Source organism: Neopsephotus bourkii, unplaced genomic scaffold, assembly GCF_033783945.1.
Source record: "Neopsephotus bourkii isolate Nb327-2 ecotype Australia unplaced genomic scaffold, CSIRO-AGI_Nbou_v1 NB_1760, whole genome shotgun sequence".
Lineage (NCBI taxonomy): Eukaryota > Metazoa > Chordata > Aves > Psittaciformes > Psittacidae > Neopsephotus > Neopsephotus bourkii.
In genome coordinates this window covers 2,682,096-2,700,080 of record NW_026902234.1, presented here as the reverse complement: position 1 = coordinate 2,700,080, position 17,985 = coordinate 2,682,096, and the positions used below count along the sequence as shown (strand labels likewise).

The following is a 17,985-nucleotide window of genomic DNA, read 5'->3' as shown; positions in this document are numbered from 1 at the left end:
TGGTGGGGTCTGTATGAAATCTGAAAGATTACTGTTTTCAGAATTTTTTGTACCTGTTCTACTCTCATGTTTAACACTGTGACCTCATAGAATCATAGAACAGTTAGGGTTGGAAAGGACCTTAAGATCATCAAGTTCCAACCCCCCTTCCATGGGCAGGGACACCTCGCTCTAAACCATATCACCCAAGGCCTCGTCCTCTCACAGGAGATCCTGTCCTTACTGGTCATTTACATGCATTTGACAATATATAACTGAAATGTCCCCTTGGACATACATTCACTATTTTAAACAAAAAGTATTCCTATATACTGTTTTGTCTTCTAATGCCACCAAACTAAAACCAGAAGATGGAAAGTGTACTCCCTCAGTTACCTTTCATTGGTTTTTGCATTGAGAAAACCAACAGGACCTGTAGTAGCTAAGGAGAGAAGTCTAGCTACAGGGAGGGAAATGAGTGCTGGGTTTCTTTTCCCCAGAAGTTCTGTCCCTGGGCCTGCTGGGGTTTCTTTCACCGAGTAGCAGATGACTGCACTAAAAAGCTGTCCACATTTCTTCTGCCCACTACATTTCTTTAGTGTGTCTACTTCCCTGTGAAATCAGTATCTCATTCATTTCTTTCAAAGATCTTATCTCTTGGACATTGTTTGGTAGGGCTGCTGTCCAAAAATGTGATGTCTCATAGAAATAAATTCAGGGATTTTTTTCTATGCAAAACCCACTTCATAGTGCAGATAACTTTTAAACTCAGTGCTTTGGTTATGTTTACCCATCATAAAATGAACTTTATTCCCTTATATTTAATTATGTAACTAAGTTGTACACCTGTGTACATAGTATATGGCAATCACCTGGGAAATTCCTTTGTTGACAGAGTGACTTAAGACTATTACTAATCTTAGACCTTAGTATTGATCTAGTACTGGGTCTTCAGGATGTTGTCCTGAATATCTTGTAACACTAGAGTTGGAATCTTTGCATAATGCAGATACTGCATTTTAAAGCTGTCTTAAAATGGCATTTAAAAAAACCCAAACCAAACACATTTATTCATTCTATCAAAATCCATGGCCTGGAACTAGCTGTGGTGCTTTTCTATCTGTAAGTAGGACAGTTCTCCAAGGAGACTTTTTTGTAATTCATATGTTGTAGACCCTAATACAAGTCATTGTATCCAGAAAACAAACAGATGCAAGATCAACAGCATTTCCATTTTGGGAGAGCTTGCAACATGAAGGCAGTATGCCCTAAATTTGGTTTTATGAATGTTTTGGGCTTTTGTTGGTCAGTTGTCTCTTTTCAGCTGTAAGGGAAAGAAGAGTGACATTGAAGGGAAAAGAGCATCAGTCTGACAGATTTTATGGCACTTCTTATATGTGATATTGTTTCTGTTTGGGGCTGAAGAGCCTTTTTTGTCTTGAATAATTTCACTTTTGTGTGTTTTCTCTCCCACAGCTGACTGCTCTCATTTGTGGTTTCATTATCAAGCTGAGGAACTGCCTGCATGATGATGGATTTCTAAGACAACTCTACACCATTGGCTTGCTGGCACAGTTTGAGAGCCTGCTGAGTACTTATGGTAAAGGCACAGGGCAAGTGGGTGGTATTAGCTGTTGAGCCAGCAAATTCTGCATTAAATTGGCAGAATACAGCAGAATATGAGTGTTTTGGAGAAGCTGCAGCTCAGCTACAATATGATTTTGAAAATTGAAACACAAAAGCACATTATATCTAAAGCACTTAATTAGCTAACAACTCTGAAGTTCTTCACATTTAATTGAATTACTTCTAAAGAGAAACTATACCTGTTTTATTCCAACCCTAACTATTCTATGATTCTATAACGTCAGAGGTTTTAAAGAAATAAAATTTATCTCAGTGATTCTTTTTTCAGGAAAGAAATGGATTAAAGTTCTGGTAAACTGGGAGAAACCATGCCCAAAATAATGCCTTTTGAATTCCCTTGGCCTCCTGTAATCTTACAGCACAGATTAAGATTAAAGAGAGAATACAAAAAGAGATAGTACTTTGTTCAAAATGTTTCAGTCCTGTGTCTGAACAGCCATGTGGATGTCAGTAAGGGAATGCTTTGCTGAACAAATGTGGAATACCTTGTAACTTTTCCAACACAAAGGATATCATGTCTGTGGCAATGCAGAGAAGTACTTACTAGCATCATCTAAATTGGAAAATCAGCATATATAATCTACTTGAACAACAGTAGTCTGGTCTGTGCTAGATAATTGGTGTTTCCCAAACTCATAAAGTCAGTGATGACATTGTCTGCAGTTGTAGGTCAAGGTGAAAGCCTGGTCTCCAGAGCCTCTTTGTCCATAAACCTTTAAGAGAGCGGTGACCTACAGTTGTCATCAAATTGATAAAGGGAAGTTGTACGTAATGAGTAATTATTACGATTCACTTTTTCTTCCATGATTTAGGTGAGGAGCTGGCAATGCTGGAGGACATGAGTCTGGGAATCATGGACTTGAGGAATGTAACCTTTAAAGTAACTCAGGCCACATCAAATACATCTACTGACATGCTGCCAGTCATCACTGGAAATCGGTAAACAAAGCAAAACAAATATACTTTGCTCTTCATGAGTTGAGGATGTACCAAAATTTGTCTCTTTCTACCCAAGTTGTAGAAGACCTGCAATATTAGTGAGCAGAACAAAATCAGCTTTGTTCAGGAAACTGGAAATCTGATTGAAATGTCCATGAGAATGTAAAATCAACACTACAGGTTGTGGAGGCTTGCTTTTGAACTAGAATAGCTTTTCTGATTAGGAGCAAGCTGTGGCAGTTCTTTGAAGTCCTCAGTTTTGACTGATGCTTTTTTTAATTGTATTGTGTTCCAGATGTTATCTGTCTTTCCATAAAGAATACACTCTCAGAATGTAGCATTTTGATCTTCATGTCTAATGGCTGTTTATTTATTTGCAGTGATGGATTTAATGTGAGGATCCCCTTGCCAAGCGCCTTGTTTGATTTGCTGCCGCGAGAGATTCAAAGTGGCATGTTATTGAGGGTTCAGCCTGTTCTTTTCAACGTGGGCATCAATGAGCAGCAAACCCTAGCAGAGAAGTATGTATTCAGTCATGCAAGCTCAACCTTAATGGCAGCTCAGCAATCTCCTGTTCTGATGGAAGAATGTCTCTATGCAGTCACAGTGTTGCGTTATTAACAGTGATTCAGTTTCTCCAGTACACGAACAAGGGAATACTAAATGAAGCTGTCAAGTACAAAACAAACAAAAGGAGGTCCTTCTTTATATGGCGTGTAGCTGTGGAGCATCTTGCCTCATGGGTTTGAGTCTAGTCCAGATTTATGTGGTTCAGAAGTGAATTTACAGGCAGGGAAATCTATCATGAGCTGTTTAATACAGGGAGCTGCTTGTGACTTTAGAACTCTGTGAGTGATGGATCACTAAGTGCTGAGAAATCATTCTGAGTATTGCTGTGTATTTGCCCTCTTGGTTTTGCAGACTCTTGTGGCTACTGTCAAAAACTGGATAATGGTCTAGATGGACCTTTGTTTTAACATCTCCTTGCAGTACTTGTGTAATGCAACACTGTTTTTATAAAGCTGAAATATATAATTATATAATTATACTTGCTAGGGAAAGAGCTACCAGAGCTTCCCTCTGTTATGGCCATATCCTGTAAATAATACATTGACAAATCAATGCTCTGATGGAGAACTTCAGTGAGATAAGGCACATTCATGTTTTGACAGTAGCCTTGGTACCAGGGTAGACTATAGTGGGGGATAGCTAGCAGTTATCCAGCAGTTACTCTTGTTCTCTATTACCTGTAATTGTGACTAACATAGTTACAGATGTCAGTACTCTTGTCTGTTTATCTATGTATGTAGCTATAGTTAGCTGAGATGCATTGGTGACAGTATTTATTACATTCATGGTTTATTACTCCTAGATCCATATTTCTCATTTACATTTCTGAGGTCAAAGTTCTCAATCCTGTCTACTGATGTTATGATTACTAATGGCTTATGAACTAAACTAGTAAATCCATTTTTAAATGTTTGACCTTAGGTGAAACGATTTACCAGAGAGGTATTTAATATTGAAAGGATACACAAAAGCCAAAGAATTTTAAATACTATTTCGTACAAGATTTTTCTTTCACCTTCCTTCCCACTTTTCACCTCACACTCAAGTATTTTGTTTTTCTGTAATGAATCACTACAACACTTCTCTGTTACACTTTACTTGGCATTTGAATGGTTAGGAATTTCATGGGATAACTCTTTAAACTGTTTTCTAGTAGTCATCTTGCCAAGTGCCAGTGTTTCAAAGAAGAGGAGAAGCCTTTTACCTTGGGCTTACCTGTTCCGTTCTTCATCTTTTAAAGGTTTGGAGACACTTCACTGCAAGAAATAATTAACATGGAAAGCTTAGTGCGGTTGAATTCGTATTTTGAGCAGTTCAAGGAAGTTTTGCCTGATGATTGTAAGTATTTGGTAATTAATGACAAATTTGGTTGAACAGCACAATTCAGGCTGGTTTTTGCTTCATGTTAGTTGCTAAATGTTGCATTAGTTACTTCCAAGAAATCTCTTTTAATACTTCAGTATTAAGTAGAATAGATTCAAGAGGTTTAAAGGTCAGTCTGATTAAGTTTCCTTTTTCAATTTACTTCTACTTTATATCTCTTTCTAAGTGTCATTATGTACTGTATAAACATACAGCTAGGGAGTTAGACTGCCATGAGGTAAAGGCATAAAAATGACAGGTTATAGCAGCAGCACTTTTATGTGCAGTTTTTGGTCACATTCTCTACATTTATGATAATCTACAGAGAAAAAAACTTCCTGTTTTTAGGAACTTAATCACTTTCCCTCTGCTTATCCTTTGGCGCTTTCCTATAGTAGTTGCATCTGCAGCCACCAACAGAGAAGTCTAGCACCTGGAAGAGAGATAATAGCTACAAACTTGACTTTTACTGGTTGCACAGGAAAATTTCTTGCTTGTTAATGTGTTTTTGGAGACAGTGCCATAAATGTTATTTATGTGTGACCACACATGGCAAAAATTCATTGATTTGTTGTTGTTAGTATCCAACTTCTCGTAAACTAATTTCATGGGTCCCACAATTGTAGTTTTATTGCAGAAATACAAATGCAGTTGCATGCAATGGGATAGTAAGAATTCTGATGTTAAAGTACATTACTGTACTTCCAGTTATCCTTGATTTTTTTTGATGCAGCTGAGAACAAAAGCTGTTTCCCCCTTTCCAGGCATTCATAATCCTGCACAATTAATTCTCTGAAATTTTTACTCTGAAAATTTAACTTTCTATTTACAATATTCTAGTATTAGACTTTTTTGTGAAATTCAAAAGTTAATCACTTTAAAGTGATTTTTGTTCTACTTTTCTCTCAATGACTTCATTTCTCTTTCTAAACTTAATAATAGTTCCCATTCAGCTCCTTCCTCTCCTCTTTGATTTTGCTTGCCTTTTATTTTTTCTTCCTTCAGTCCCTTCCCTTGTCCCCAAACCTCTGGTGTGGATCCAATAGTCTTTTAGCTTTTGCTTTTTTTTTTTCTTGAAACTCTGTTTAACCCTGCAGTCTCGTTTGTACCCGGTCATTTGTTCCTTCCCATTTCATGTCTTTAAAACTGTTTTAATTTTATACTTATTTTCCTCTATTTTTAAAGAGCAGTGGTGCCGTGACCTTGAGTTTCCCATTTGCCAGTAACATGCCTTATACTAAAGGTTTTTCTTCAAGTAACTGGAAGTTGTGAATAAGGCTGGCATGCAGTGTTGGGCAGGTGGCATTAACATACTTCTTAACGGTGAAGGAAAACAAAACAGTCTTGTGTCCATCTGCCTGTTCTCCCTTACTCTGATTACTTGTCATTACATTGATCCCTGCCACGTGAAATGGATACCACAAAGAGGGAAAACCCACCGTATGCCAAAACTTCCTTCTGCTTCAGTGTTTGTCCTGGGTAAATGTAGACATATTGTATCTGGATTTTGCAATCCAGCTTGGACAGATGGTTTGTGGTTACAAAGGTTTAGCAGGAGTTTTGATTAAAGTATGGAAAAAACCCTATACTGGTGTCCCCACCAGCAAGTGTGCTAGAGATGCTCTGTGGACAACTGAGACAAACTGGGGCTCTGCTTGTTATAAGGAAGGTCTGTGGGTGTTTTGTGTCTCCTCTGGGGCAATATTTATGACGTATAAAGTGAAACACACTTTTCCATAAACCCTTGTCAAGAGAGAATAACATTTTACATTTAACTGTAAGACAGGTGGTTATTATGACCTGCCAGCAATGTAGTCTGTGGTAAGTAGAGGAAAAAGAAAAACCAAATGGACTATTCTTGGGGACAAGAGGCCTAATGAAGTATCTCCTGGCAGGTTGTAGGTAATGTTCATTTCAAGGATACTACAGAAGCGAAGTTGATTCCTGATCCACTGTCCTCTGTGCTCTTAATTCTAAGTCAAGTGAATTACTGTCTTAGCTTAATTAGCTCCTCATCTTTAGAAATACCTGGGGAGATGATCTGTGTCATGTTTTTGTTTGCAGGTATTACTTTCTTCCTGGGTGTAGAGCTCAAGCAGAGCAGACCAGTATATGCACAATATTGCTAATCATAGAACAGTATCATTTAGGCTGAAAAAGACCTTTAAGATTATCAAGTCCAACCATTAACACTGCCAAGTCCACCACTAAACCATGTTCCTAAGTGCCATCTCTATACGTCTTTTGCATACTTCCAGATATGGGGACTCCACCATTTTCCTGGACAACCTGTTTCAGTGCTTGATAATCCTTTCAGTGAAGAAATTTTTCCCAGTATCCAGTCTAAAGCTCCCCTGGCACAGCTTGAGGCCATTACCGCTTATCCTATCACTTGTTACCTTGGAGAAGAGACTGACCCCAAACTCACTACAGCCTCCTTTCAGGCAGTTGTAGTGAGTGATAAGGTCCCCCCTGAGCCTTCTCTTCTCCAGACTAAACAACCCCGGGTTCCTCAGCTGCTCCTCATAAGATTTGTGCCCTGTATCCTTCCACCAGTCTTACTCCCTTTGTTCACTCTGTTATTATATTGCAATCAGATTCTGAGCCCCTGAAGTTTTAAATGAATGTGCTTTTCCAGTTGATTTTAATTAAAATTGAATTTGTTTTGTTGGTGGTAGTAAGTAATTAAGAATTGAAATACAAAACTTACAAGCTTTGACTGAAGGAAACATGACTGCATTTGCAACAGGCATGTAGGAACACTTTGCACGTAAATTAGCATGTGGAAGTGTTGAATACAGATAAGTAAGTGGAGTTGGTTTTGTTTGTTTTATAGGTCTACCTCGATCTCGTAGTCAGACGTGCCTGCCTGAACTGTTAAGATTTCTGGGACAAAATGTACATGCAAGGAAAAATAAGAATGTTGATATCCTTTGGCAAGCTGCTGAGGTATTTTTAAATCTAAGCATCTCTGCATAGTTCAGCTGATTTTCTTTATGCATACGTATTTTCACCTTTTTTGTTACTGATATGTTCCAGTTTTTTTCATTTGCTTGCACAAAGCTTGGAAATATTCACAGGTTACACTTCCTCTAGAATAAGATATGGTGGGATAAAATGTATTTTCCACATCAGTAATTTCCCTACAACTCATGCAACAAAGCTCTGCTTTCTCAAAGATGACAACTTTTGACATCAGTCCTATACAACATTTGTGTCTTTCTAAGGAGAAGTACAGGTGTGTTCTCTGACAGAAGATAATGCATGAGGAAGGAATAATGAATTGTATATCCATTTCTAGATATGCCGCAGACTAAATGGTGTTCGATTTACAAGCTGTAAAAGTGCCAAGGATAGGACTGCCATGTCGGTCACCCTAGAGCAGTGCTTGATCCTACAGCATGAACATGGAATGGCTCCACAGGTCTTCACTCAGGCTCTGGAGTGTATGAGGAGGTAAGAGTTTGACTTGTGTCACTTATTCCTAAATGAAGAACCATGCAAACTGCAGAGGAGCAGAGGTCTCTGTTTCTATCAAAAGGGGGAAAAAAAATGAAGTAAAAAATCTGCAAAACTGACTGCTAGAATTCATCCCTCCCTTGCACATATTAGTGAGTTGCATATGCTAAAGCTGGTTGTTACCAGATTTGCATCACATGGGCTTTAGTTGTCAGCAGTGAATTGGGGTTTTTCAGAGAAGCATGTAAGAATGTGTTTTCAGTTAATGCTGAGCTTACAGAACAGAAAACTGGCTCTTCTTTGAATGTTGTTTAATGATGGGGTTACATTAACAGTGATAGTACTGGGTTTCCTAGTTCTAGATTAGGCAGGTTCCTCAGGGATGATCTTTTGTTCTTGGAAACACAGACACCTGTAGTTTGCAATGGTTTGCCGTGTGTATTCTTTAGCAGTGAAACACTGTTCACTGGGTGAAATGTCAGTATGGGTGTTTCACGATACAGCAACCAAATTTCATCACAATGTGTCAGTGTGCTGTTGTCATATCGATATAACGATGTTCTGTATTCTGAAGCAGCAGAGGTGTTTGCAGAGTTAAATACTGTACTAATAAAAAAAGAAAATCTGTTTACTGTTGTTCAATGCCTTGTTTCAAGCACTGCTGGAAAACTCCGTAACTCACATACCAAAAGAAAGGATAAGAAATACAGCTTTAGTCTCTTCTCAATGTAGTTCAACAATGCTGTTCAGTCCTGTTTTTCAACATTCACTCTTACTGAATGTACTGTACTGTGTGTCTTCTCACCAAATTCTCTAGAGTGTTCAATTCTCTTATCCTTTCTGTATGTTTTTGCTGTTTGACCCTTTCTTACTCTTCAGTTACCTGGAAGGAAAATGTCTCATGTAATAAAACTTGCAGCCCCTTACACTAATCATTTGGGTGTTACATCTACATCTGACTAGATGTCACTGGACTTTTTTTTATTTTCACTTTTTTCTGCATCATTACAGTGTTAGTACAGTACATGAAAACTGCAGTCAGAGACTAATTAAACCTTGATAGTAGCAACAAAATGGAATGGTTTTGTGAGGGAGAAGTTGTTCACTTAAATGGAGTTAAGCAGCTCTCAAATAGCTTTATTTAAATTATGCAACTTGTCAACTTAGACATCTGAAAGAAAAAAAAAGCTTTGTTGCACAGTTGTTTATTTAGAGTGAGAATAAAAACTAATTGAGTATAATATTAGGAATTTTGTGTCTTTAAATTTGTTACTGAGTAAATGTTGTTTTTTGAATTCAGCTATGGACACAGTAGAGGCAGAGATTAATAACAACATTGTTTTGGACTATCAATTTAGTGTACCACAGGATCAGATAAATATTGATACAAGAAAGCACTGCTTTATGTTGACCTACACAGGGATATTGGATGAGGGCAAATTTAATCAAAACCTTGGGCTCATGTGTTCTAGCAACATCAGAGACTTGCCCTGATAGGTGAAAGATGTGACTTTCTTTCTGTTAAATCTTTGACTGAGAGATTGTGCAGAACAAATACTGACTAGTCCTGAAGGAATACTAACATTAGACTATTCTTCAAGCCCATCACTCTTTCTTCCTCACATCTTATTGCTCTTTCGGGTAGGTGGCTGTGTTTTTAAAATTATTTGCCAGTTCTGCTCAGAACAATGGCACAGAATTAACGAAGCTTAATGAGAAAGTGAGCATTACAGGACAACTATACAGGAGTCCAGCTCCACCCAAGTCCATTTCAGCCTGGACAGGGTGATCTGAGCTAGATGACAGACATAGGAAGTGAAAAGGTAGCGAATTACTTCCAGGCATTCAGAAAACTTTCTTTTAACTTTGATCTTTTTATTGTGCAACCGCTGGAAAATGAAAGGCTTGTTCAGTCTTAACAGACTTCCAAAATTTCTGGGGCAGTTGGAAGGACAGGAAAAGTACTTAAAGAAAGTGGGACTCAATGAAAGCATTTCACCTCTTCTCTATTGGTAACTTTCCAAGTAAGAAAAGCATCATTGCTTATACTCTTCTTGAAAAGTTAAGAAAGCACCCTCTTCTTTATGTGATGTTGGTCTTTAGAGGTGTTAGTTCCCACTTACTTTTCTCAGGGACTTCCTTTCCTTCCCAGCCTTGTGATAATTATGTATCTGTGATAATTATGTTCAGCGAGGAGGACATCAGGCAGAGAACATTGAGTACTCATTGCAGATTCTTGCAGAAATTCACAGATACAAGTTTGTGGTTTTCACCTTAGAAACAAATATTCCATTAAAATAAACTCAGTTTTCTGTTAAATAAGTTGTGGCTTTTTCAGCCCCAAATCAAGTATATGGTAACTCACAGCCTACAAATAGTAAATCATGCTGATATGTCTGGAAGTTCAAGCTACAGAGGAAATTACTACCTCGCTGGTAAGGCAAATCAAAGGCAAAGTCCAACTAGTTCACATAGCCTCTTCCATCTGCAGCAGTGCCAACACTCCCCCCTAGACCTGTGATTACCTGACCTCCCTTTCCCTTCACAATTACTGGCCTGTCAGATACACCAGTGAAGCTGTTTGTGTGAATATGTTCCAATCCAGTTTCAGTCAGAATCAGCCTGGGTAGCAAAATCTTTAGACATTCAAGATAGCCCAGCTCATTTTCATTAAATCAATTAGGAAGTTCAGCCAACAAAGAAAAGCTGTCTCTGATAGGGGCTCTTGAAAAGCAGTTGGAAATGGGGTGAGGGAAATGATCTCTTCTAGCTGCCATGGAGCCAGCTAAGCAGATGACATAATGAAGCCCTGACAGCTGTGTTTGCATATAATCACTCACTGCAATAAAACAGCCATGATAAACAGCTTGGTCGGATTTCTTCAGTGGTTGACCTGTTTTAAGAATACAATTGTGATGAGTTGACCTTGGCCACCTGCCAGACTCCCACCCAGCTGCTCTCTCACTCTCCCTGCTCAACAAGACAGGAGAAGATACTATGAAAAACCTTGTGGGTTGAGATAAAGACAGGGAGATCCCATGCCAGTTAGTGTTACAGGCAAAGCAGACTTGACTTTTGCCAATAGATTTCAGTGGTAAGAAACAAAGACAAAAATTACAGCACCTTCCCTCCACAACCCCTTTTGTCCCAGGCTCAAGTACTTCACTGCTTCATTCCCAACTCCTCTGCCTCCTCCCCATATTGAGCAGTGCAAAGGAGGTGATCCTGCTCCTCTATTCTGCTCTTGTGAGATCCCACTTGGAGTATTGTGTACAGTTCTGGTGTCCTCAACATAAAAAGGACATGGAACTGTTGGAGCAAGTCCAGAGGAGGGCCACGAGAATGATCAGGGGACTGGAGTATGAAGACAGGCTGAGAAAGTTGGGGCTGTTCAGCCTGGAGAAGGCTGCGTGGAGACCTCATAGCAGCCTTCCAGTATCTGAAGGGGGCCTATAAGGTTGCTGGGGAGACTCTTCATCAGGGACCGTAGTGATAGGGCAAAAGGCAATGGGTTTAAACTAAAACAGGGGAAGTTCAGGTTAGATATAAGGAAGAAGTTATTTACTGTGAGGGTGGTGAGGCACTGGAACAGGTTGTCCAGAGAACTGGTAAATGCTCCATCCCTGTCAGTGTTCAAGGCCAGGTTGGATGGAGTCTTGGGCAACATGGTCTAGTATGTGGTGTCCCTGCCCATGCAGGGAGGTAGGAACTTGATGATCTTAAGGTCCTTTCCAACCCTAACTATTCTACGATTCTATGGGGAATGGAGGTTTGCAGTTGGTCCATAACAGCTCCTCTCTGCTGTTTCATCCTCCTTCACTCTTCCCCACTCCAGCATGGGTCCTTCCCATGGGCTGCAGTCCTTCAGGATAAACTTGCTTCTGCATAGACTCTCTACATGCCCAGTTTCCTTCAGGAAATATTCACCTTCTCTACTACCAGGCCCTCAATGGGCTGCAGTGTGGATATCTGCTCCACTGTACTCATCTCCATGGCTGCAGGGGAATCCCTGCTGCAGCACCTGGGGCACCTTCTCCCCTCCTTCCCTGACTTTTGTGCTAATAGGGCTGCTTCTTACATATTTTCCTGCCACTCCTCACTGCCATTCAGTGTTTTGCGTTTTCTTATATACACTTTGCCAAAGGCACCACTGTCTTGGCTCAGGGGCCTGGTTGTGTCTGCGGTGGCTCCATTTGAGTTGGCTGGAGCCAGCTGTGTTCAACACAGGGCCGACTCAGCTTCTCCTCACATAGAGGATTCCCATACACATGCTCTATTAACAGGGAATTTGGTTCATCTCTTTACCCTGGTCCTCCCCTAGAGGTAGTCTGCTGAGGAATGTTTTAAGACACTGTACAATTTGTTATGTTATTTCCAAAGGTGACTTTTCACCCCTCAGGTGGAAGCATCTACATGGGCCAACAGTGACAAGGAGCACGCTTTCCAGCTCTTGCCTCCATTTGCACTGTATGTGTCTGTGCATATGTCTTTGTGTAAAATTGAATAGCTTGATAGCTTTAGTGGTACAGATGTGGCATGTGATGTTCATAATGTCTTCTTGCCATTTTAAGCCTTTCTTCCTTCTTGCCCTCTCCCATTGTTTTACTTCCTTATCTATATCCTAAACCACTTTCTTTCCTCAAGGCTATTCTGTTGGGCCTTTATCCACAACTTTTCAGTCAGCATTAGCTTTCCACATACTGCTTCTCCTGAGCACTTGCACACATGCCACCATCCACACCACTACAAAGATAATCAGGATTTGTAGGCATCACAGATTCAATCTGCCCTTATCCAGTATAGGCAGCAGGAGGTGAAAACATTTGCATCACCAATTTTGATGTGTTAATCCAGAAGAGAAATACGGTTGGTTTAGTTCCCTGCCCACCTAATTCCATTCGACTTGAAATGGCACCAGCTTCTGAAGGCTTTTTTTCCCTTTCCACCACATCTAGGGTATCTATGATATCTTCCAAGACGCTGTCTGTTGGTTACCTAACCTTGCTACCCAACCAGCAAGGTTATGTACCACCTTTTATGGATGGAGTGAGTGCACTTGTTCTAAGTGCAACACAGGTTGCATTTAGTTGTTGCTTTATAAACTAAACATAGAGTTGACCTGGAGAGGGTATAAGAGAAATCTAAAATGAAACACCATACTACAATGCCTCAGGTTACCTGAAGAGGTGTTCTCTACTGTCAGTCTTTGGTGCTCAAAGCAATGTAGGAAGCAGGGGCATATGCTCAAAGCAATGTAGGAAGCAGGGGCATAATGAGATGCACTATATGTCTTGCCTTTACATGCATATATTGAGGCGCTTCAGAAACATGCATTTTAGAAAGCATATCAATACACATGTGAATTCATGTTGAAGCAGACAACTAAGTGGGTGGTTTGGGGGTTTTTTGTTTACATATTGAGCAGGTAGTTAAGAGGTTAAATTATATCACTGCAGCCTAAGTGGAAAGATGTTTGAAAGGGTCAAATACTATAATGGTTATTCATGTTCAGCTTGCTTTTCAGAGCTCCACTTCTTTGCAGCATGCAAAGGCATGGCAGAGCAGCATGGGATATTATTGCTTGGCAATCTGAAACAACGAACATGAAAAACCATTTATATTCAACCTACATGTGTTTATTTTTAGTGGACTACAGTACTTCTTTCTTATTTTTCTCTTTTATTCTCTTTCCCTCTCCTTATTTCTGTAATTGTGCTGACACATATTTTTGAGACGTTCTCCCACTCTTTCTTTACTTCATCTTCTGGATTTTGTTGTGCTTTCTTCCATGTTTTTTCATTTTCTTCACCACCTTGTGTTGCCATCTCTTTTTATACATTCATTTGCATGTCCGTCTTCCTTTATGTTTTATTTCCCTCCTCCCAACCTTCTTCCTTTTCACAGCATTGGAACACGGGAGGTAGTCACCCAGAAGAACTTGAGTGGCTTGGTGCCCATCCGTGATTTCAGACTAGATCCCAGCCTCCTCTACTCTATTCCTTTACTAGCTCTGAGCCCCAATTTACTAATTGTGTGGCTGTTTCTGAGCATAGCTTACCTGGTGGCCAGATTACGTTGCAAGTGAAGATAAAGTTTAAAACAAAAGCAAAAAAAAGCTTGAATGTGTATTGCCACTTGGTACCTGCTGGACAAAGGAATGTGTCATAGCATTGTCTGCCAGGAATTATTATTATGCCTTACAATTTTACGTTTCTATTGTACTAAACTGTAAATACACATCAAATTATTTTATCAAAAAGAATTGTATTGAAACTTTAAATTCTTGTTCTGCTTTCAGTGCTTGTAACATAGTCTGACATTGGCCTGTTACCTCGTTACTTTAGCCGGCCTGAAGATCTCTTACCAAATATAGTTTTGTGTTACTTGTTTCATGTATTCCAGAGAAAGGAACTCTGTCTGAAAAGAATTTGTATCTTTTGTATATTTAAGGTGTATGCTAATCTTGCCTTTCATTTTTACGAGGTATGAAGAGAAAAATAAAAACATGGGTGGGGTTTATAAGAAATTATAAGTAATTTATTTAAAGAAACAAATTTCTACCTTCGTTTCAAACGATAATATCCAAATTACATTGCTGAACAATTTGTAGAGCCATAGTCTTGTTCCTTTCTCATGGTTAAGTATGTTCTAACAGACCAGTGTACCCACTCAGAAAATGACTTGCAGTGCGCTGCACGTAGAATTTGTTCATTCTATTTGTAGATCTGCATTTTGTAATGTATTAAAGACATGAAGTGAACGACTTGCGGTTAGAAAGAGGATGTAATTTGCATTGGCCTGCTAATGGTCCATTATCTGTTTCAGGTGCTCTGTTATAGAACTTATTCTGAAACAGGGTCATTCTCATCCTAGAAGTTAAAGATACCAGTCTTTAATATTTCAGGCAAGAAGAGGGAGGTGTCAGTTAGCTCCTTTCGTAGGTGGGTTCGAGGTTTTCCACTGCGCTTTGTTTTAATTACACTAGACTAAATATTACTGTTATTTCCATTTTTAAGTGTTGGACAGCTTTAATCTGATGTTGATAGTGGCTTAGAGATAAATGAATGATGGTAAGTTAGCATTTATTTAAGTGGTGAGACTAAAGCGTCTTACCTAGTTTAGTCACGCAGAATAACTGCAGATGAAATTTGGTCATCGTTGATACAACATCAACCTGGAAGAGGCCTACTAAACGGAAAGATTTTGTTGCTGCAGTTGTGTGGCAGAGCTTGTCAATAGCAATAGCTGGTTAAAAAAAACTAACCTCATTTAATGTACTTTGCTAAATTCTTGAAGGAATTTACTTCGCTTGGTGCCTGAGATGACAGAAAATTGTGCTTTTGAGGAGAATTCTCCTAGTACTGTGATTTCTATTTTCTACTATTATTAACTTGCTTAAAAACCATAGGTAGCTATAGCTTTTATTATCAGTCTTAATGGAATTTGAAATTACCTACTGAGAGAGGTAAGATTAAGAAAAGAAAAAAAGCACAGTTAGAGTAAAAAATAGAGCAAAAGCCTAAATTTGGTGAATATTCTAACTAAAACCAAAATGGTACATGGTTATATTTGAATCTTCATGAAATCAGACTGTACAGTACACTGTCTCCTGGTAGTTTTCCTCACTATTCTTCCAATTTTCTTTAAAAAAAAAAACAAAACCAAAACAACCAAAAAACAAACCCCAAACCAAACAGAAAGCCATACATATCTATCTGTATTTACATATAGATATTTAAACATCCTATTTATTTTTAGTTGCAATGAATTTAGGTAAATCCTTACTGCTGATGAGATTTAAAATTGTGGTTTGATGGTACTGGACACATCCACACCCTGTGCTGGTATCTGGTACCACTGTGTCTCTTTACGTATAATTTCTTCTTCCTGGTTCATTTGCTATGGGTACCAAAATCTGCCTTTTTACAAAGTGAACAAATGCCAGGTTGGACTGTGGTTTTGATCTTGTAATGTGATGAGTGTCATGGGCTCAGTTTAACAACATGTGAAAGTAATTTTAGTAGGTGCTATCTCCACTGAACTCCCTAAGATTATTAATCTGTTTAAATAAAGTGTAAAGGGTTTGCTCATGACTATCACTAGGGCTTTGCAGTAAGTTCACCCTTAAATTTATCTAGAATAAAACCCCAGGATTTCTGAAAACACTCTAGTTATTTTCTTATTTTCTTAAGCTTTAGTGGGAACAAGTTTTCATCTTTTTTATTTTTAGCTTGGTCTGTGCTGTCATTCAGGCATTCAGATTTAAAATGCTGTAGTGCACACTGCTTATGTGCCTCCAGAAGAAACACAGCACATGAGACGGTGTGTGAAATACATCTTTGTCACCATGTAATTCTGTGATCTCTGTGGCCTCCTTGTGCCATGGAGGGGCATGTGCAATAACCAGATGCCGTGGGATGAATTATGAACAGAATGATTCACTTTGGAGTGAAAATGTTCATCTGGTATCGCATATTTGCTAGTTAACCACTGTTTTTATTAGTACTCCGAAGTATAATTTCTGCCTATTTTTGATTAATCTATTTGACTGCAACAGCCTCTGGAGGAGGGGTTCCTGTAAAACACAAAGTAGTGACATGAAAATAGTGTCATCACGTACAATCCATTCTACAAAACGCAGGCACAGAATGTGCTCTGGAGACAAATTTCAAACTCACTTAAACTTTGTCTTAAAGCAAAAAGTTACTGTATTTTACAAGGTCGATCTAGGAGGTACATACAGAACACGGTTCTGGTCAGCTTAACTAGCCAAAATTGGAAGAACAGTGAGGTCAGTTTGAGACAGAGAGCTTTTGAACTGAATGGGAATCTAAACCCTCCTTTTCAATCAGATGACCACAGTTTCTCTGGTAGATGCTGCAGCATCTCCAGGACAGGAATAAAGTGGTATTTCCACCATAAGATGCTGTACTGTACATTTTGTCATGAAGTTCTAGTATTTGTTGTTTAGCTTTCAGTCCTCTATCAGGGAAAGACATTCTCCTGCAAGCCTAACTTGATCTATAATATATATGTAAACGATAGTGCTTCCTCTTTGTATGTGTGTTTCTGGATGTAATCAAAGGAACTGTGAAGTAGATTTATGAGTGTAAAGAAGCCTTATAACTGGAGTAGTTTTTTATTGTAGCACAGAACCTCTTTGTAATGTGGGGCAGTTGCACCAAAGCATTGAGTGAAAATGAAATTTCTCCACAGCTTTGTTTCATTGGAGTGATGACTGTCAGTGCAGCCAATCTTTTTTGCTGCCACACAAAGTTGGTGTTTCATTAAGATTTTTTTAGACTGTGTTGGTTTTCAAGTCAATTTATGCATGCAGAGATTACTGGGAAGTCATTATTTTTGTATCAGCTCTAATCTTTAAGTAAGTACTGATAATACAGGGAACAATAAAATTACTTCCAAGCTCTTATTGAGAGATCAGCAGTTTTTCTTTTGCAGCTTAATGTATTAATAAATTAGCAGAACTGCTTTTAAGCAATCTCTTGGGATCCCTTGTGCAAAGAAGCGGCATGTGAGCTCCTGAAATACATGAAACCATTGATGAAAGAACTTTTTTAAGTAGATGTGCTGCTGCTTTTTAGAAATGCAAAACTAGCAATCTGACATAGCATGTGTCCATCCTGTGTGCTTCTGACTGGCATTGTATGATGAGTCCTCATTTTTAATATTTGCAGTGGCAAATCAATTAAGCACTCATTAAATATAACCAACTTTTTTTTCAATGCTATAAAATAACCAATTCATTTCATCTTAGTTTAAGTCTTCTTTATTTTTCTTTTTTTCCTTTTTACTGCTGTCATTTTTTGTGCTTGTTTTTTTTCCCCAGTGAGGGTTGTCGCCGAGAAAATACAATGAAGAATGTTGGATGTCGCAAGTATGCATTTAATTCCCTGCAACTGAAGGCTTTCCCAAAGTATTACAGGCCTCCAGAAGGAACTTATGGAAAAGTTGAAACATAAGCATACTATGTCCTTTAATGGCTGTTCCATTCAAACTTGTGGATACTCT

General features: G+C 38.8%; 1 protein-coding gene across 19 annotated transcripts in view; it reads left to right on the top strand.

The window, feature by feature from the left end:
• Window positions 1–17,985, top strand: part of INPP4A (inositol polyphosphate-4-phosphatase type I A) — a 122,267-nt gene extending 104,282 nt beyond the window's left edge. For 13 of the 19 annotated variants that reach the window (XM_061377904.1, XM_061377908.1, XM_061377905.1 and 10 more), the window contains 7 exons: window positions 1,456–1,579; window positions 2,439–2,565; window positions 2,946–3,086; window positions 4,376–4,473; window positions 7,334–7,446; window positions 7,799–7,953; window positions 13,861–17,985. In XM_061377904.1, coding sequence (XP_061233888.1) covers window positions 1,456–1,579; window positions 2,439–2,565; window positions 2,946–3,086; window positions 4,376–4,473; window positions 7,334–7,446; window positions 7,799–7,953; window positions 13,861–14,041 — 939 coding nt within the window. In that variant the 3' untranslated portion in view covers window positions 14,042–17,985. The remainder of the gene's footprint in view (window positions 1–1,455; window positions 1,580–2,438; window positions 2,566–2,945; window positions 3,087–4,375; window positions 4,474–7,333; window positions 7,447–7,798; window positions 7,954–13,860) is intronic. The other 6 variants (XM_061377913.1, XM_061377915.1, XM_061377919.1 and 3 more) reach the window with 1 other exon arrangement.